This window comes from Helicoverpa armigera, chromosome 15 (genome assembly GCF_030705265.1).
Source record: "Helicoverpa armigera isolate CAAS_96S chromosome 15, ASM3070526v1, whole genome shotgun sequence".
NCBI lineage: Eukaryota > Metazoa > Arthropoda > Insecta > Lepidoptera > Noctuidae > Helicoverpa > Helicoverpa armigera.
In genome coordinates, this window is record NC_087134.1 from 5636377 (window position 1) to 5658465 (window position 22089).

The 22089-nt window shown below is 37.4% G+C and overlaps 1 protein-coding gene across 2 annotated transcripts in view; it reads right to left on the reverse strand.

The window, feature by feature from the left end:
• The window catches only part of LOC110370587 (thrombospondin type-1 domain-containing protein 4), a 59608-nt gene that overhangs the window by 13240 nt on the left and 24279 nt on the right, over positions 1–22089 (reverse strand). For both annotated transcript variants that reach the window (XM_064038081.1, XM_021326464.3), the window contains exon 7: positions 19919–20049. In XM_064038081.1, the coding sequence (XP_063894151.1) occupies positions 19919–20049 (131 nt within the window). The remainder of the gene's footprint in view (positions 1–19918; positions 20050–22089) is intronic.

Sequence of the window (22089 nt, forward strand, 5' to 3'; positions counted from 1 at the left end):
TGGTTTGTTAGAAGTGTAACATTTAACATATTATTCGATAATTAAAATTGAACGGCTTTATAATTTTATGAGTAGTAAAATTACAGATGTGTGTCAACGTTACTGTTTATACCTACAGTCGTAAAACATCTAGTCATTTGAATCAGTCATAATAATATAATTATTTGGATAATAAAGCTCTACAAACAAAGTTCTCAGTGTTACACTTTATTTTCCACTTAAACCGGGATTATCTTGCTTGTGACGGGGTATAAAAGGTCCAAATTTAAATAAACTGGTAGCTTTGAAATATTTAGTAAAGCAAAACATACGTAAAATAAATGGAACATAACAATTCGCGTCATAAATTAAATTAATATCCATGAAGGTTAAACCGCGGGGAGACTAGCCAAAAGTCTCCGAGATATTTAAATAAAGTAATTATTATCGGCGGTCGTGGTAATGATTACTTTATTGTTAGTTGTACGCGTCGGCAAGACTAACGGTCGCTTTGATCTCGTTACGTGAAATGAATTGAATTTAAACGAGTATTAACCAAATCCACGTTGATATCTTTATACGATAGCTTTGAGCGAGATCCGCCTGAGCGCCCTGCATTCGCTTCAACATTATTACTTATTTGCATTCGTCATAACTCTGTATTTTATATTTGCATAAGTCGGATTGTGCATTTTCCTGTATTTCAAGATAATACCATTATATTCATGAAACATTTACATTCATGAATTTTATTCACGTTTATATTTATCCGAAGAACACTGAGAGACAATTTTGATCTTTAGCATAGATTGTATTTAGAAGAGGAGATTATTAGCAGATACAATCTAAATACGATTACTGGTAAGCAACTGTGGTGAAGGCAACTAGAAAATCTAGAAATAGTGTTATTGCCTTTGCGTGGCACTTATTGGTGTACGGTTGAGATGGCCGGATTACTTCTGTGCCCTATCTTGATTATAGGATACACGCATCGTTTTACATGGATATTAAGATGCACAACAACATAGTTTTTACTCACTACCACATTCAATTAAATGTCTACAAAGAGATTACTTTTTAATTTATTTACTTTGTGTAGGTAAGTATAATTGTGTAGTGGCACTGGTAAAGTCAACTACTGCGCATTCCGGCTGCGTTAAGGGTACAAAGTGATATCGCCGTCACGAATTAAATTATTTTTCGCAACTGCAATTTACATGTATGAATCATACAGAGTGGTACGATACATATTAATGAGGACCCTTTGTATGTAAATAAGGTATTTTTTCTACCCAAATAAGTGAAACTGAAGGTTTCTTTGATGTATGGGAAAATATTGGACCTCTATGACAATTTAATTGAGGTTAATGTTATTCCTGTTTTATAGGTGAGTCGGTAGTGCAAGTGGCCGAGTTTTAAAAGTTTCCCATGCATACAGAGCACGGTACATATTAAACCTGTATCGCAGGGATCGTATAGAAGCCAGTGGCGAGACGCCAAGCTTTCGCGCCGCCTTTCATGAAGGTAACAGCTAACAACGTGCATTTTATACTAAATGCTACAGAACGGTCTCTCGCTTACCGATGCCATCTATCAAATCTAATGTTGCATTGCACACCTTGTTGCACTTGCAAGCTGTTCGAGTTTACTTTCTTTGATGACGTGCGATATGGAGTGTTGATTTACATAAGCTGAGAAAGCTAGGCTTTGTCTAAACCAGCTCTAGTGTCTACATATTTTATCCAATTGTTACAATTGTATAGCTTAGTAAGATATTGACAAAAGCTTTAATATCAACCACTTTCTTGACGCCTTGAGCGTAAATGACATGAATGAAAATAGACAGGCGCTTCTAAAAAATAAATGCATACAAAACACTACTCAATGTCAATACAATAAAACTGAAGCCATTAAATATGCAATTTACCAAATCAAAAGCAAGTAGCACTTCGTTGAAACCACATGACATTCGTAACGAAAATTGCAATAGAGTCACAACGTCAACCAGCTGCTGCCAATGATTGTCTATTGATTAATGCTAATAGCGTTTAGGCACTTAGCACTAATACAGTATTTAGATTTCCTAGAATGAATCATGTTTTCAGGTTATATCTGCAACAAGTGTTGTTGCGTCAGTAGGCAAGAAGAATGCACTTAACTGACCTTGGATAAAGATTTAATACGTTTTTGCTGCTGAACACATGATGTAATTTTGTCTATGAGCAACATGTGAGTTCATCGTTGCAGTAAATATTCTTTATTAATCTGAATCATCCGTGTAATAGGATAACGTTAAGATGAATTGGATGTCAGTTCTGTTAATGTTTTGGCAATTTTCCTGTATCGTGGGTGCATAGATACATTCCAATGGAGCAAACACTCAGACTTATTTTTCTAGTGTGAGAAAATAACCGTTCAATTCGAATTGCAGCGCGAAATTACCATGTCAATAGAACTTGTACTATTTAAACACGACAAAACTTTAAATTATTTCAGAGCGTTTTGTCGCCGCAACGTCCATTTTAAACACACAATTTAAACTCACTCTAAAACTAAATTACATTTTCGTATTTGAGACTTACAAACTGGTTTTCATCGTCAAATGTAACAAATTAGCCACATAATTGAACGCCACCCTAACTCGCACACTTACAATATTTTTTTGTTTTGCATCAGTTTAACTTTTTATTGTCTGTGACATGTTTTAGGGTCATAAATCTAATGGGCCAGTGTCCTATTTAACCCCGATTTGGTCGCGTGTCGCCACTAAATATTTCAATTATTGTTATAATGATATTTGTCGAGCTGACGCGGCCACCATAAAATTTTTGGACCCCAGATAGTTAAGATAAATGGGCATTTTTACCATTTAAACTTTTGAATTGAACTAATCTGTATGACCCTAGATATAGAAAACTTCATATATCTATTGAGGAATGACAAAGTTATTAAACCTGTCGAGGTAACATTGCCCATTTATCATATTTTTATGGTCGAACCACCATAAACCTTCACCAAAAGGTACCGATGTATATTTTAACTAATAAATTAAATTAACAAACGATTTATTAGTTATCAATTCTGTATAATAAATATCATGTTATTTCGTTTCAGAACTAGAAACTGTTTGACAAGACCACACCTATTACATAAAATATATTGACTTTAATATGTTTTCTGCTTGCATATTGACGACAGATTGCGTTTGACAATACTATAATACTGTGAGCCTCTACACCCCGGTTGTTATCATTATTGAATTAATATTAACCAAAATAACTATTAGAAAACTATTAACAAAATTATGCTACAGATCTCCTTACAGGACCGCATACAAATTATACCGCGCTACGAAGACAGTCTTCAATTTGCGTTTAGGACTGGGCAGTAATCCACTTCTCGGGCTTCGGGCCAGTAAACAATAGCGCAGTCAATCCCCAATAACATTGTGACTATTGTGACACATGTCTGCCAGAATGAAATTGTCGTGAAAGCCGTTGAATTTTACTACCTAACACATGTAGGTATATGTAATTTACGTTTACAGTGAATAAACAATCGCGATTAACACCATGTCAACATTGGCGGACGTCCAGACACTAAACATTACAAGTAATGGATGCATCCTCAGATTCGACGGCCATCGTCATCAGTTGACATTACACAGGATGCTTCGAAATTTGAGTGTTAACGAAAGTAATATACAACAGGATAAGCCCGATATATTTACTAATCATTGAGTAAACAAGGCATTTTTTAAGACAATAATTAAACAAACAAACAAAGCAGTTACAGTTACGTTACATCCGCAGGAAATTATACAATTTCGGCGTAAGTATACACCTTAAATTGCACGTCAAAAGATCATTATTAAACGCATCCTTTATATACATGGACCTTTTGACACGCAAGCTAAGCACCCTGTCAAAGGCATATAAAACGTTTAATTTGTTATAAATGTTCAAGAATGTCATATTAACTAAATTATACGCGGCGATGATCTTCTAACACTAGTTTCTACGAATTTAATTGCTAAGCCTGGTACTGTGAACACCTGGATTACAGTAATCCATAAAATGGTGATATGTGGTTTCCAGTAGTCGTAAAACCACGCAGATTGTTAGGTACTGGACGCAAACCACTCCTGTCCTACATAAGCTACAAAGGACTTCTGAATTTACAGATGTCATTTTTATTAGTTGAGGTTTTCGTTCAAAACTTCTGTTTGTTTATTTAGACTAGTAGGTAGTTTGTGATTTCGTGAACTTTGCAATGACCCAGTTTTTAGGTCCATGGGCTCTTCTCTAGCATGAAAATCACAGACTTTTAGGTTAATGTCAGACCCATAACAATTGTTCATGACCATCAATAAACTGTGGTCACAGAACATAAAGCAAAGTACTATTGACATGTTAATAGCAGCCCCATTACAAATTTCAGAGAATAACAATGATGATGAATGGCAATAAGCCCGAAATAAAGATGTCCTCTATCTATAAGGAGGTAACCGACGTCCCCACTAGGGTTGTCAGGACAAATGTACACTTTCGCCTAATTATTCAATGAAATTGCGAGAGCATAGCCTAGCTTTACGTTAACAGACCCAACATCTTACAGTCTGTAGGAAATGTGACGCTAAACGATTGTATACGACCTCTTGAGGCGACTTTAATTAGCAACAGGCACTTCACTTGAGAAAATACAAGACACTAATTAGCGCAAGTACGTTTCATGTTTCAGTGCTTTGGCAGCCCTAAGGCAGATGTTAATCGACCTTGTAGTAACCCCAATTCGTTGATCACTGATGAAGCTTTTATAGCGGTCTTTTAATAATTTCTTAATGAAAAATTAACACAAGCAGTGTTGCGGATGACGCGGCCAAAAATTATTGTCGATCAGACGCCGAGATCAACGCACTGTCGCCGCTCTAATTAATGTGCTACTGTTAATTGTGTCCGAATCAAAGGGATTCCTTTCGATCTATTAGCTTCTTGGTTATTAGGGAAATTATAATGCCAAAACACCAAGCACTAATATAATAAGATTAGGTATCTAAAAATATATTTTACTTATTTCTGAATAAAAAAGTAAGTATATAAATATCAGGCAGCAAGATTAGTTAACAAAATTTTATTGCAAATCCACCATTTTCCGAGAAAAATTATGTTTACTTGATATGGTACGAATTTCAATAGTTGTTGGGTGCCATTAAACTATCGCAATAACTATAGGTACTCTTACCTTTTCCGAATATTCTTCTACTAACATAAAAGTCCTTTTATAAAATACTCAATTGAACCACGAACTTCACTTGCCAAAACAAAACATAGTAGAAAACAGGAAGTCGTAAATAAATAGCCGCCAAATGGAAAGATAGATTGCATTTAGTGCAGTTTCATGTTACAACCAACACACCGCACGACTCACGAAAATTAGCTACAATCGTCTTCGAAACCATTACCGGTTAGCTTAAGAACAATTTTACTGCATACTTAGCTTTAATTTATCTTGTCCTTTAAAATTCGTTTGTTACATGAGAACAGCTGATAAGATTTCTTATGGCGAGCAAGTAAGACCTTAAATTTGGTTTGCAAAACACACGACATTGATATTTTTAACGCAAACTTAGTATCAGTCAGAAGGTTGCTAAGCCGAGATTTTTTTTGTTGATTATAAGGGTAGTTAAAGATTTTCTAAAATATAATTATACTATATATATTAGGAAGAATAAGAAGTTAAAAGTTAAGTTAGAAGTTAAATTTTAGGTAGGTACTGCTATTTTCTTAAGTTAAACTTATTGTGTAGTGTATCAGTGAAGACTTGTAATTGGCTGTATGTTGCAAATGCATGTATTTTTACATATTGTATTAGCTGTTAGTCTTCCTTTATATAAATAAATAAATAAATAAATAAATAAATTAGAGTAAGCATCCGCAGCGAACGGGACTTTCCGACCAGTTGCAGTCCACTCGACAACAAACTTTGACAGCCATCAAATTAACATCGGATTGTCATTGACCGATGGTTACATCACTTAACGGAGAATATTATAATTGTGAACGATAAGAGATTTTAACGGAAATTAAATTATTCGCTTCAAATCAAACGCTAATGCGGACGGATGCATTTGTGAAAGCTCGCTTCGGTGCGCCAACAAATAAACATGTTTGTTTTTAATATTAAGCTTGGCAATAAATATTAAAATTTTATTGAGATTGATAAAACACACAATTATTGTCTAAGTTACAAAATGTAACCAACAAACCAATATGTCATGAAAAAAATGCATTTCGTTGCACAATAACATAAACAAAAAAAATAACTATACCAAACCGCACTTTTACTTAGGAAACAACGGCACTTTTTTACGATTAATTTTCTAAAACTTTTAATTTAATAAATAAATATAAAATGAACCATGCACGAGTTTTCCCGGTATGCGTATGCGCAGCGGGTAAGTCGCGGCGCCGTGCACTACTGGCGCGTAAAGCACGCGTCTCCCGCGCATTCATACGTGGAAATCCGACAAACTGACAGAGTGGCCGGCCGCCCGTCTCATACCGAGAACACTCACACATATGCCAAATATCTGTCTCACGAGACAAATCACGCACCAACTATACAAATATTATTATCGATCAACTCTGTTATATGTACGTAAACAATGCTATTCTTTAGAAACAATCGATAACTGGACAATAAATACAGAAATTGTGTATAAAACTAACAATGTCTATTATTTTTTTTATGCGTTTTTCAACAAAATAACAGAAAGTGTATACAGAAAGTAAGTATTTTGCTAATAATGTTTATGATGCTAGTTAGCCTATAGTGAAATATTTTTTCAACCGGAAACGCCGAGATTAGCACGTGCAAGTAAGCAATTAAAATCTTCAACTTTATTATTATTACTGTGAATGATAGTTTAAATTTGAATTACATGTTTATCTAACTCTTCCTACACAGTTTTTGCAATATACAATCTTTCCGTCTCAGCTATGAATAACTTTGCGATGCAGCCAAATCCTATATCATTTTTTTCCTGTTTGTTTCGCTTTCTAGCAAACACAAAAAAAAACTGTATTTTCCGTGTCTCGTTGTGTCACCGCCTCAATACTAATGCATCGGACGTCATAGCTTCGAAGATTCAATTTCGTAAAGGTTGCGCCGAATCTAATGATTTATTCAATTGATCAACACCATTGAGCTTGTGAACTCGACACGTATCTTTTTATAAACAAGTCTTTCATCTATCTTTAATAAAAGTTTCAATTTTTATTAGGTTTTTCCAAAAAAAAGATTTTTTTTTTATTCAATTCAATATCTAACCTTTAAAAGGCTTTTATTAGTGGCTTTACATTCTATTACGTGAGTCTCATATCAAATGACGAAAATATATTTTTGGAGATACTGGGTCCATAAAAATGTGAATCAAAATTCAGGTCCTTTGATATCCGATGTCGAGGCGTTAACAATTCTCAATACTTAATACCCATTTCAGCTGTATAGTTTTGGATGTACTTAGACATCGTCGTATGGTCACATGATGAACGATATATCTACCGAAGAGTCATATACACGGTGTTACAAAAAAGAGAATCTACATTTAGGATCGGAATTACTTACTCACTATAAAAAGATGTCCTTAAAAAATACCCAGTCACAATATAAAAGTATCCATTGTAGGGGTTGTAAGCGCCTACACTTGGATGATAGTTGATAGGTTGACTGCTTCTCGTTGATATAGACAGGAAGATCGTGTAGAAATGATAAAATAACACAAACTTCTGTGACGATAGTATATTGATACAAAATGATAAGGTGCAGTGATATAAAATGCTAATGCTACAGTTTAAATAGTCATACAAAAGTGCTGACGCGCGCCGCGACAGTAATTATGTATATAAAATAAAATTAAACCTGTACAGTTGTCTGTACATGCTGCCGAGGGCGCAAAGAAAGAAATAACATGATATAAATTATAAACAAATTATCACTACACCACCTAACTATCACTCAAAGGAATATCGAACTTAATTGAATGCAAGTTAGGAGTCGATCTGCTCTCGGTGATCCTTCGCGGTGTAGGCTGCGGCTTGGTGGTCAGCTGTACTGCTGCTGATTCTAATCTTGACTCCAATGCCGGCTTCTGAGTCCGTCTTCTTCGGATCCAGAGGATAAGTATGATAAAGCCCGTGAGGATCGCTCCGGCCACCAGCGAGTAGAGCACGCTATACTGATGCACGTCGTGGACGCTCAGCGCTTGAGTTGATTGTTCCTTGAGATCCTCTAAGTCTGATTTCAACTGGCTCCACATTGAATGATGATCCTCGGGTACAAAGGTATCCATCGAGGGGATGCTGGTATTGACTATCTCGTTAACAACAGACATCTGTGGAAGCTCCATCTCTTCGGTATGATGGTCCACGTGATTGATGAAGTTCTTGTGAGAGTAAATCTTGAAAGAATCTCCCTTAAGTGTGCATCCTGGACATAGAGTGATAATTCCGTTGCCTGATAAAGACTTCACTTCCGTATTCCATATGCTAAAAATGCGGACAGTGCATTGCTGACAACATTGATACAGCCAGTCGTTCGGGCGCCGTAACTTGATCCACTTATTTTCGCACGTCGACTGTTTCTGTATACAGGCTGATGTGATTATTCCATTGATTTTAATATCGCAAATAGATTGCTTTTCTCTAATTTCATAGATTGGCTTATCAATGGAACATAATATCTTCTCTGGACTTGGATGAAGGCACTGCAACAGGTCGTTTTCTGTGAAGAATAAAACCAAGTCCTTCCTCAAATTAAATTCGGACACTTGACTTGTCTAGTGGCACATTGAGATCATCCTGTATCTCCCGGTTTATGATATTAATTTGAGCCTCCAATTCTTCAGGCGGGAACAGGTGGGTATCGATGTGCCCATGATAGATGTCAGTGATGACGTCGATGAGACCTTGTTGTACACGTCGTAAGTTTGATAGTACGGTGTATGCTGATAGTGCTGACGACGTTAAATAGAGACCTTGCGTTGATTCCGATTGTACGTTGTTTACTGCTTGCAATAAGGCCTTCATTTGTGTGTTCATGGAAGTAAATTGTTGATTCATTATAGCCTCATTTCTTCGGATGACGCTGAACTCAGATTCAATAATAAGAGTTTGATTCTTGATAAGGTTCTGTAAATGATTTTCATTCAGGGATATTTTCTCAATATCCTGTTTGTACTGCTCTGCAAACTGGTCATCCAACACCCCAAACAAGTAGCTAGCCAGGTTACCAACACCGTTAACTAGTCCTCTCTTGTATCTTTTGTTTGGGTTGACAAGTAAGGAATTATAGTGTTGCAGTTCGTTCAATTCATGTTCCAGTTGTAATATGATAGCTCCGTACGGCATTCTTGATTGCGGTAGGCAGGAACGCTGACATAATTGATTTAAATGTCGAACATATGTTTCTAAGTCGGTGAATCCAGACCAGTATGTAGACATGTTGTAATACACTATCAATTTCCACTCGTCCTTGATATGTTGTAGCTCTGATACTTTGTCGAAAAACATATTCCTCTGACCGTTGAGCGGCGTGATATTGTATGATTGCTGCATACTAGGCGATATTATCAACACTAACATAAGAAGTGCTGAGGTAAATAACGTCTTCATGCTGAATTTCGACTTGTTGCGACGCCTGTGGGACGGTGCCTGGTCTGAACTATTCGAAGTGGGCTCCTGCGGGATATTATTTTCTTGTACTGGCAGTGGGACAAGTTTGTTCACCGGACGCTTGATGATGTTATTTGACGTTTTCAACGTCACAACTCTGACACAGCCATCTTGACCGGGATGCAGAGCTTGAACTCGCGCCATCGCCCACTTCCCAGGCGGCATGTTATCTTCTTTGATCAGGACGATATCGTCTTGTTTAAGATTTTCTCTCACAGTTCGCCATTTTGTTCTGGACTGAAGCTGTTGAAGATATTCCGTGGACCACTTTTTCCAGAACTGTTTGTTCATGGCCTGAATCAATTGCCAACGTATAGTCAGGCTCATATGATCAGGATGTGTTTGTGGTCTTGATAACAAAGATCCGCCGATAAGAAAATGCCCAGGTGTAAGATAGGTATCCTCTGGATTTTCAGTGAGTGCGCATAGAGGTCTCGAATTGAGACAGGCTTCTATTTGACACAGCAACGTGGTGAACTCCTCAAAGGTTAATTTTTGATTACCAAGCACTCGCTTTAAATGATATTTTAGACTTTTCACCGCTGCTTCCCATAATCCTCCGGCGTTTGGCCACACAGGAGCGTTGAAGTGCCAGAGTATTTCCATGTTGTTGATATCGTTGATCGCATTTGGATTGATTGAAGCCATTATCTCTCTGTACTCTTGATTCAGCAGTCGTGAAGCGCCAACAAAATTGGTCCCATTATCACTATAGATATTCTTGGGTACTCCACGCCTGGAACACATCCTTCTTAATGCTGCCAGAAAGGATGCTGTGCTAAGATCAGACACCAATTCTATGTGCACGGCCTTGGTTGCTAGGCACACGAATACTGCAATGTATCCTTTGGTAGTCTTGATACCTCGTCCCTTATTTGATTTTATCTCCACATGTCCGGTGAAATCTATCCCGACATTAGTGAAGGGCCGAGAGGGTGTAATTCTAGGCTTCGGGAGGTCAGCCATGAGTTGTTGATATGTTTCCTGGTTATATCTGCGGCACTTCACGCACGAGCGCAGATACTTCTTGACGCTGCTGATGCCGCTGATCAGCCAATACTTCTCCCTGATAAATGATAAGGTAAGTCGTGGCCCGCCGTGAAGCGTAGTGATATGAGCTTGATGAATAAGTAACTCTGCCAAGCGACTTCCAGGTGATATAATGATAGGGTGTTTCGCCGCGTATGTGATATTTGCTTGCTCCAAGCGTCCACCAACTCTCAGTATCCCGTGATCATCTAAGAATGGCCGTAGACAGGACAACTTGCTGTTGCTGCGGACGAAGCCCTGTTTCTTCAAGTGATAAAGATCGTCTTGAAAATCTATGCTTTGTGTATGTTTGATAATATGATATAGTGCGCCTTGTATTTCAACACCGGTCAGTGCACTTTTCGCTGCGTGTGAAGTTTTGTCGCGCAGGTTAGCGATGTAACGTGACACCCATGCCAATATTCGCACAATCTTTGTTATTGAATTAAACTTGTTGAGTAATTCTGTTATTAAAATCCAATTCGACTGGCATAAGGCTGTGTGCACAATGCGTTTCTTGATATCTTCTGTTGGAGTATGATATTCGGTTGTGGTGATATGATATGGGTTAAACTTGACAAGCCATTCTGGCCCTTCCCACCACAAGCGATCTCCTGATAAATGTTCGTTGGTCATTCCACGCGTAGCACAGTCTGCTGCATTGTCAGAAGACTTAACGTGGCGCCAATTTGATGCTGGAATTACTCCAGTAATTTTCTGTACACGGTTAGCCACAAATTGCTTCCATTTTGATATGTCTCCGTGTAGCCAGCCAAGTACCACCATCGAGTCGGTCCAGGCGAAAATCTCTGTTTGCTCCGCTGATAATGTCTGAAGAAATTTCTCCATCAATTGTGATAACAACAATGCACCTAGTAGCTCTAGTCTAGGTAGCGTGATAGTTTTATTGATAGGCGCAACCTTTGTTTTTGAACACACTAACTTCGATGTGCGCTCGCCCTTATAATTATTTGTTACAACATAAATTGCACATGCGTAAGCCTTTTCCGAGGCGTCGCAAAAAGCATGTATTTGAATGTTGTTGTTTTCAATTTGACCTAGATATCTAGGTATTTTATAAATGTTGATATTTCTTAGGTCGTTTCGCAACCTTTCCCACTCTAAGGATATGTTTGCTGGTAATTGTTCATCCCATGATAGGTTCGCAGTCCAAGTGCTCTGGAACAATATTTTTGCTCTGATTGTGAGCGGTGATAACCAGCCAAGGGGGTCGAATATTTTAGAAATATCTGATAGCAATTGCCGTTTTGTGTACGGTTTCTCGCTGGCTTGCGGTTCTATTCTCGTGTCGAAGGTAAACACGTCACTAGCAGAAATCCACCGCAGGCCTAATGTTTTTCGAGATTCGGTGTCCTTGAACTCGAATGGAGCATTTATTTGTTCTGGCTGTAGGTTTTCAATAAGCTGCGTTTCATTGCTAGACCATTTTCGCAGGTTCATTCCAGCTTCTCTCAGTACTGATATTAATTCATGTTGCAATAGCATGGCGTGGTCGATGTCATTGCTGCCTCCCAGATAATCATCCATGTAGAATGATGATTCCAAAGCAGATGCTGCTAGTGGATATCTATCAGCATGATCGATGCCGATTTGTTTTAGTGTTCTCATTGCTAAGAACGGAGCTGCTCTTGTACCGTATGTCACGGTGGTAAGATTATACTCTTGAAGAGATTCACGAGGATGACTTCGCCACAGTATTGATTGAAGATGCTGATCTTGCGATCTCACGGAGATCGCTCTAAACATTTTCTCCACATCCGCTGTGACAACGTATTTGTGTTGACGCCATCGTAGGATGAGATTTTGAAGGTCTTGTTGAAGGTTAGGTCCATTGTACATCAAGTCGTTCAAGCTACGTCCAGATGACATTTTAGACGAAGCGTTAAATACAACACGTAGAGCCGTTGTTGTAGAGTCTAATTTCAGCACGCCGTGATGCGGTAGGTAGCATGCTGTGTAATTTGGTTGTTCGACCTTACGCATGTGACCTAGGTCTTCATATTCGCGCATGAATTTACGGTAGCCTTCTGCTAATGCTTGATCTTTGCACATCTTCTTTTCTTGTTGAATAAACTGAGCGACAGCCTTAGATTTTGATGCACCCATCTCCTGCTCGTAGTTAGGTTTCATGGGTAATGCTACTTGATACTGGCCGGACTCCAATCTTCTAGTGGTTGATTGATAAAACTCCTCGCAATATTGATCTTCAGCTGATAATGATAAGGTAGGCTCGTGAATATCTTCGACCTCCCAGAACTTGGAGATGCTGTCGACATCATTGACGACAACGTGGCATGCAAACGTCTTCACATTGCCTGATAATATCCACCCAAGTTTTGTTTGCTGAGCGATAGGAGCTTGAGCTGGTCCTTTGATAAGACCACTCATGATAATATCTGAATAGACGCTGGCATCCAACAGCAAATCAATTGGTTTTGAAATGTTGTATTCGGGATCAGCCAGTCTTGTGTGTGATAAATGAGGCCAAGTTTGTTTCCTAAACGATGCATTAGGCAAGTTATTAATAACTCGTGATACAACTAGAGCCTCTGTTGTAAAATGATAGTCATCGTAAATTGATACGCAATCAAGGGACACTAAGCCTTTGCTTTGTTTTTGTGTCGATCCTATGCCTGATACGGCTGCTTGATAAAATTGCCTCTTCAACCCTAATAATTGGGCGGCATTTTCTGATATAAGGGATATTTGCGATCCCTGATCCAGTAGAGCTCTGAATCTCACAATGCTTCCATCTGAAGCCTTGATGTTCAATGCTACGGTAGTGAGGAGAACTTCTTCATTCTCACTGGCTACGTAGTTAACATTGCGATTATTTTGAGATGTGGAAGGTAATTCTGATGAAGTTGTAGACTGCTGCGTTTGCGTTTGTTCCAGTAGGTCACCTCGTGTAGAAAATGCGTCATGCATTATTGAATTATGATCACCGTTGCATTCCTTGCACTTTCTTGTTGAAATGCATTTTTTGTCATAATGCTTGTAAAGGCAATTACGACAAATTTCATGTTTTGAAATTGTCCTCAATTTCGCATCCGATGATTGCGCGAGGAAGCGTTTGCATAGAAACAAATCATGAGGCGCCTTACATACTGGACAAGACCTCTTGTATGTAGCATTTGACTGATATTGATATTTCTTGTAAAGCGATGCATTCTTCGAGAAATTGTTATGATTTTGAGGCCTTTGATGACATGAGCTCGGCTTGTATGAATCTGATGTTGTAGGTTTCTCCTTCTTGCCTACGGGCTCTCGAGCCATGAACTTGTTTTCAAGGAACTGCAGGAACTCTGTATATGATGTAAGATCTCGTGGCGACATACGCGACTCCATAAAGTCAGTACGCGTTTCTTCGTCCAGCTTCTTTGATAGTAGATGAACTAATATTGGGTCCCAGGTTGTGATGTCAATGCCTAGGTTCCGAATGCTGTTAACACACTGTGTCGTCGTATCGTGCAACTTCTTGTATGCATGATAGGATGAATGCTTAGTGATCAGCGGTTGATTAAGGAAGATATCCATCTGTGTTGAAAACAGTATCTGTGGATTGTTATAGCGATGGGTAAGGATCTCCCATGCCGTCTCGTAGTTCTCTGCTGATATGTTGAGATGCTGGATTAAACCTTCTGCTTCACCCTTGACCTTTCCTTTCAGATGCTGCATTTTCTGCGCCTTCGTGATACATTTGTTGTTATGAATTGTTTCCATAAACAAATCGAAGAAGGTCGGCCACTGCGTGTATTTTCCGAAAATGTAGGTACTTCTAATTTAGGTGTGGCCTGCTCCAGGTGTGCAGTAGAGTTTAACTTTCTGTTCAGCTCTCGTTTGATAGTGAGGTAGCGCTCTTCAATTTGCAGAAACCTGGCTTCATATGCATCGTTGCTGCCTTTTAATTGATTATCGAGACGGAGGTGAATAGTGTCTATAACCTTCCAGAGATGTTGAAGGCTCTTCAGTTCATCTTGAAGTTCCCATTTCTCTTCCAGGTCTTGAATGCTGATTCGATTCATCAGTCGTTCTAATGCTCGGAAATTGGTATCCTGCTGGCCAAGCAGGTCATCCCCTTGATAGGAATATTCTTCAAAAGTGGGTAGGGAAAATGCCGGAACCTTGGTCTCCTTGTATGAAGAGATCATGTCCTTGGTTCTGATATAGTAATCCTTCATGTACCCATAAATCCCTTTGGAGAAGTATTCGTATTGATCGTCTTCAAACTCCAGCAGCTTGATATGATTATCTTCAAACTCCTTCCAACATTTGTCTAGCGAGGCTAGACGATTGATAAGATATTCAGGTGTCCTCCTGCTCAAACTGTCCTTCCGGAAATTGCTATTGATTCTCTCAATTTCCTTGGTAAGGTTGCTCTGACGTTCGAACACGGATTGGATGCTCTCCATGATAATTGATAAAAAGGATAAATACCTGAATTTGATATAAGGTTATCCTGATGCGGACGATGATAAATTCTTGATAAATGTTTGTTGTTCTAGTAATCTCCAGCACGATATATGCGCCTTCTCAATCTAACTGGTGAGACCCGCTTGTGGGAGGCCAGCAGACCGATTCGCTATCGATACCAGAAATCTTCAGAACACAATTTGATAATGATACTTGATCCAGAGTATCCGGCTCGAAGGACCATAAAATGTAGGGGTTGTAAGCGCCTACACTTGGATGATAGTTGATAGGTTGACTGCTTCTCGTTGATATAGACAGGAAGATCGTGTAGAAATGATAAAATAACACAAACTTCTGTGACGATAGTATATTGATACAAAATGATAAGGTGCAGTGATATAAAATGCTAATGCTACAGTTTAAATAGTCATACAAAAGTGCTGACGCGCGCCGCGACAGTAATTATGTATATAAAATAAAATTAAACCTGTACAGTTGTCTGTACATCCATCATAAAAGCAAGTGCTCGAAACTTCATCAAATAGACCGCCTATTACGGCGCTTGTAACTTTATTGACTACATATATTGTTCAATCTAATTTCATGTCATATAAGAATTATTTTACGTGTAACTGTTAAAGGATCAATTCGGAGCCATCATGAGCATAAATTTATATTCTTACGTATGAACAACTAACGTATTTAACGGTACTTTACCCCCTTGTCTGTTGTCACATAAAACTAGTGGAGTTCATGAACACCAATTTCTCGATTATCTAGGATTCGACGCCAATTATTGTCACCTTGTAAAGATATTTATTGAGAAATCACAAGGCTGATTGAAACACAACTTTTATCTCTACTTATTTACACCGCCAGATGAATGAAATGGCACATTAATAAAAGAAACACTTAGAAGCACTTTTAAAAATTCTATCAATATTGATCCGCACAGTCAAATGATAAGTCATCAATAACAGCTAGGTAAAGGGAACCATACCTACCACTAACGGAATACAACATTTATATTGTTATTTATAGTGAATCATAAAATGGCTAATTCAGTCATTGACATAGTTTCTGGGTTAGTGGAATGGTAAGCATATTTCATAGTTCAGTTTATTTATATGCGTATACAGTGAGATAGAGTTCGATAATTCAGATTTTATCATAAAAGTCGTGAACAGATTTCTATTGCCGTCCATTGCGTTGTAGTTAACTATATCATAGTCTTGTCTAATCCAGCAATATCAGGCTAATGATAATGAATATGTTCTCATCAATTAACTTCAATTTTCAATGGAACTGTCAAAGATTAATTGAACTTCCTCGGCGGCTCTTGATAAGTCAATTATTATTGCAACAGTAAGTATATAATTTTAGTAGGGAAGACAAACCGCAATATGTTCTATTCGCGCAAAACGGTGTATTTCAACATGACGATAATATCTCCGGGAAAAGGAAATGCGAAGACACGCGTCCATCAATCCACTACAGAAATTCACAAAGCGAGTTGAGTAACTTGAGACTTATGTTAGCGAAGTATACTTCAATTTAATAAGAATTTAAGATTGAGTCAACCAACTAGTATTAACTGCTGTTTTAATTGAACGTTTAACACTGTCAGCGTTTAAGTATTAAATATGGTACAATATCATAAACTGCTCATAATATTAACATTACCGCAAATAAATAACAGATTATAAGTTTGCTCATTTGGATTACTTAAATAGCAGGTTTCTAGGAATAGCTGTCAGAGGCACGGCAATTATATATCTATTACATACAAGTGTTATCTTGGGGCTAAATGTTGGGAATGAGTGACGGTTACCGGCCGGTAATTAAAGCGAAATATACAAATGTTCAGACGCACCATTTGCAAAGTGTCAAAGTAATGCCTTGTGGGATTAATTAGCCTGTAGTGGCTCGTCTAGGGTATTGGATTCATGTCACAGCGGCTCGGACCTCGGGCTCTCGACGTAAAAGGGGATGGAATGCCGGGATTTCCTTGCTGCGAATATTCTGCACATATTCTATATAAAGTCCTGTTAACCTTATTGTTTGCGTGTAGGTGTCTCAATGGTTCGTTATAACCAAAGTAAATTGTGCTATTTGTAAAGCTTTTATCTACATTACTATAAATAGAAGCATTATCGCGAACATTATTAATTTTAAGATGTTTAGACGCCACCGTCCGGAAGCCTATTGTTACGCGGATATTACTTTAGTTGCCCTATTATGTTCATAATGATGGCGACATTATAAGCTGGAATATAATTTAATTTAGTTATAAAAGATAAAGCTATTAAGATGGAAGAAGCTGAGTCATAAGAATAGTCATGATTTGTATAGGCAATTTCCTTCTCATTCCAAATTATGTCTTACAACTTTATTTCAGAACCACATTTAGGTACTAAATAGATCTCTTTACCGTATTAAGACATTTAATTTAAGAGCATATTATCATTTAGCACGCTCAGAGTTCCAGGAGTCCTAGATCAAACTTCTGACATAAATACATGTAGTAATAAAGTGATTATTTCAAAAGCTTTTACAGCAATTTTCCTAATAGGTATATTTTGCCCAGTTTATGTACACAAGCGTGTCGGAATAGGAAACTGTCGCGTGGCCCGCGGCGGTGGGTAATCACTGATCACACGCATACCGACTGGCGCCGCCGGCTTCCGTCACTCACTATACCGACGTAGTAAGTTTCTCTAGACCACCAGATCATACGTGAACCAGCACAAGAAAAAAAGGGCAAAATGGAGCACCTACAGTTGGAAGAAAATAATCTGGTTAAAGTCTTAATAGGTGGTCGTTGTTTCCATTTTAATGTAGGTGTCAATGAGATTTGGAACAAAGATTTTAAAACAATAGTTCGGTAAGCCTTTTATTTTAAGGTCTAAATGTCAAATAAATTCTTTGTTCCTATAAACCTTTAAGTATTGCATAAATTGACCAACCCATTCCTTTAAATATGTAGTTCTCAACAAAAGACAATACCGCCAATTAATTAGAAGCGAATGATTGAGATCAATAAATTCAATAGCCATTATAACAAATCTTAATCAACAATTTCACCATTACCGTAGTTTATAATGTTATAAAATATAACTGAACTCATAAAGCGGATTAATTGCTATTTAGTTAATGACTGCCAATTGCGTATTGAACCACGAATAAAGCTCTCGAGTTCATTCATACACGCACGAAGCACAACTAACTACTTCACTACGCAATCATTTAAGTTAAAGTTATTGATCATGCAACTAAAGGTGCTAATAGTAGATATTTTATTTAAGTATCTCTTTATTTTTTATCACCTCTCTCTGTGGCGTCAGTAAGCAATTTTCAAGTCTATTGTGTCGGCCATCGAAACCTTTTTCGTGAAAAGGTCAACAATGTTTTCAACTTCGCTAATTTTTATGTCTAAGCAGATTATATAAAATCCCGCTATCTAAAAAGTTGAATGCAGAGTTTATAAAAGCTGTTTATATCGAGTCGTAAATAGTCGCGATCAAGTTGTCTGTCTCGTAAGTGCAAAAGCTTGCGTGAATATCGCGAGCGTTTTGTTTTCAGCGCCTTGACAACAAAAGGGGGGCAAAGTGCTACATGTAAACTACCACAATGAACAACCGCCACACGTCATTATCACGTAATAAACAATACACTAAATAATTTACGATTACGGCGCCACCGTCCTTGTACCGCAGTGTTGCAACGATTGAATAGTTTATAGAGCACCGGGAGCAGACGGTACCCGCTCAATATTCAATAGACAATTCATCTAGCTTTATTGCGCGCGCGAATAATACCTCGCATGTGTGCCGAACACACAAAATGTTACATAGTCTGCGAAATTGGCGTTTCTAGTATTCCCAGGGCTTACGTCACAGTTCTAAATGCACCTTACAATGCCGTGTTTATATCCGAATAGGATGCCTAATGACAAACTGAGCGGAACAAAACAAACCATACTCTGTTCGGTATGACGTCAAAACCTAAATATAGTTGTTACTGATCATGGTTTGTCCGTGACCGTAGGCCGTAGATAAAACTTCAAAGAATAGCTCAACCAAAAGAATGCCAGCGAAGGTTGGGTTATTTGGAAAGAAAAATATCATGGCGCAATAATCAGATGGTACCAGTGGGCATTCATGCCTAAACATAGAGGGCTTCAGATATTTCTGGAACAGATAGTGGTCACAAACTAGGATAACAACTCCCAGCGTACCTATGCATGTATTACTCTAGTGCATGTATGTCTCCTATCTCATTGAAATATGTCCAGTCACCTCAACTGGTACCACGAAAACTTGAAAGTAGTCTATTCTTATGTACTAGGACCAAACTAGATAATTGCAGGCTTTACACTCATGTCTCCGCCGACCTAAGTAGACATTTTAACAAAACGTGGTCTGCTTGCCAATATGAGAAAATTGGTCGAACAATTTGCATTAATGGGACAACTATAAGTCTAAAAGGACTCAACGTGTATTTAGAAAATAAAAGGTCTCTTAGGATTACGAAAACTAAAACTCGATCAGTTTAATGCGATTAGCTTAACAGGATAGTTTCGCAAAATTTAAACATAATATTTGGAGTCAATTTTGATGTTGAGGCTAGCGAACCCCATCAAAACATTCCAAACTTAAGAGAGAGATTAATTTTAATTTATTTTATCTTACCATTTTACATTATTTATACCGTTTCATACAATTCGTTTTCTTAAAGGATCTTACCTTGCAAGTCCCTTGCACACATATAGCGCGGAAGCCTTGCCTCGTGCACGGGGTACCATCAGCTACGAGTGACAGGGACGCGTAGAACTGCTGCCCCATCGGACGACAGTTTAGCGTGCATGGTGCATTACCTGCATAGGGAAGATAATATTATATCTTGTTTAATGTTATATTGTTCAAAGTTATTGAATATTTATAAGTACGAATCACCCTGTCCATGAAACATTAGATGAGTGGTTTGAAATTCAGAATACATAAGTTGCGAGCATGTCCCCTCAATAAATTAAAAATTGAAAAAATACTAATAATATCTACTTGGACACCATAGCTCTCCTACATGTCACAAAATATTGATATGCTGATCTCCTCATTAGTATTCCAACTGCCCAATTTCAATCTTAACAAAGAATTCGCAAAGTCATTTGCAAACTAGGATACGCTAATTGCAGTGTCACAAACAAACGACGACACCAATGTCCAAGTGTCAAACAGGAACATAACAGACAAAGAAACGCTATAGTTTATTAGCCATCTCGAACAATTCAATTTTATCACCGATACATAAAACACGTAACATTACTGACAGATTATTGGCGAACAAATTGACGGAACAAGCGTATCAAATGTGTAGACAAGCGGTGTAATAACTTAGATTAGCTGTCCACACACAATTAGTTTGTTCTCTTTTTTTGTCACTTTTGTTGTTGTAGTTTGTTTGCACAGCTGAGAAACTGTCAAAATGGGACGCATTTGTCAATAGTTTCATTCGATGCATTTAAAAAATAAAATAAGTCTAGACTACAGCACAAACGGGACAAAGGATAGGTACAGTTTAGGTGCCATAAAAATGATTAGTTGTTGCACAAAAAATGCATCATCAATATAGCATCTAGGTAATTCTTAGCCTTTCAGTACTAAGAAAATGAATTGCCTTCATAGCATTTTACAGTAGCTCGTGATAGTTAAACTGAAATTGCACAAGTAGCTGGGTCGTTTTCAAAAAAATTGTAAAAAACAGATATGAAACAGATAGGAAAGCTATATTGTTATAACGGAAAAGTAACAGAGACGAATTATTAGGGTCAGTATATAACGAAGCACTTTTAAAAGAAAATAAGTAGATAGTAGTATTCGAATTGTTCTCTATAATTTCGCTGTCGTCCACCTGGTGTTAGTGGCATATTGCCTGTGAAGAAAAGAAAACCTCAATACATAAATATTAAATATTCTAAAACAAACCCCACAGCAATTCTTATACCCGAACTAAAGCCATTCGTAGGTAGGTAACTATCCCAAACTTATCCCATTATAATACATGATGTTACCTGCAAATATCGATTGTAAAAATGTATATCGATAGAAAACATTTTCGAGTTTTATATTTTATTAGTGGATTGATTTTTATTTACTCTGTTCATGTCGACTTTTCGTAAAGATACCTTTATAAAATTATAAAATAAAAAGAAAAGTGGTAGGTTTGATTAAATACGTTTTTATCACGGTACGTACACTGTGAACAAACCTTAACCGTTCATATCTGTTACGTCACAGAAAAAAGTAATCGATATGATAACCGATATGAATAAATTGCTTGTGTCTAATCTAAAAAAAATCTCTTTTTCAATGCTAATTCTTACTTTATACGAAACTTGTATAGTACAGTGATAGTGTCAATATACATTTATTCTAAGCTGAGTTATAAAACAGTAAAAGTACTTACCGATACTTTAAAAGTCTCACAGTAATAAGTAACTTTTAATTGTCGAATAATCACTGCACCACAATATTTCGTGCTTGTTGCGCTTAACAAAATTACCGAACATTTTTGATTCGTCGATTCTTTTGACAGTTCAGTTGCTAATGTTTTAGGTAAAATAATTTTGATAACTACTACAAAAATATTAAAATTACTAATGTAACAGACAGGAATAACAGAAATGAAGTAAAATCAAGACTTGCTTTAATTAATTATTCCTGAATTCTGCTTGTTATATTTCATGATAATTTTAGCAAATTCCTTCAGGTTCCACAATGCTCTGCTAAGAAATCAATTATTTGTCAGTTAAAATACTAATATTGAATAATAAAATGTTTTCTAAATGTCGCGCCAAGAATGTGGACACGCATTGCTTATATGAAAACAAATGTTCTACGTTGTAGTTTTCTTTTAA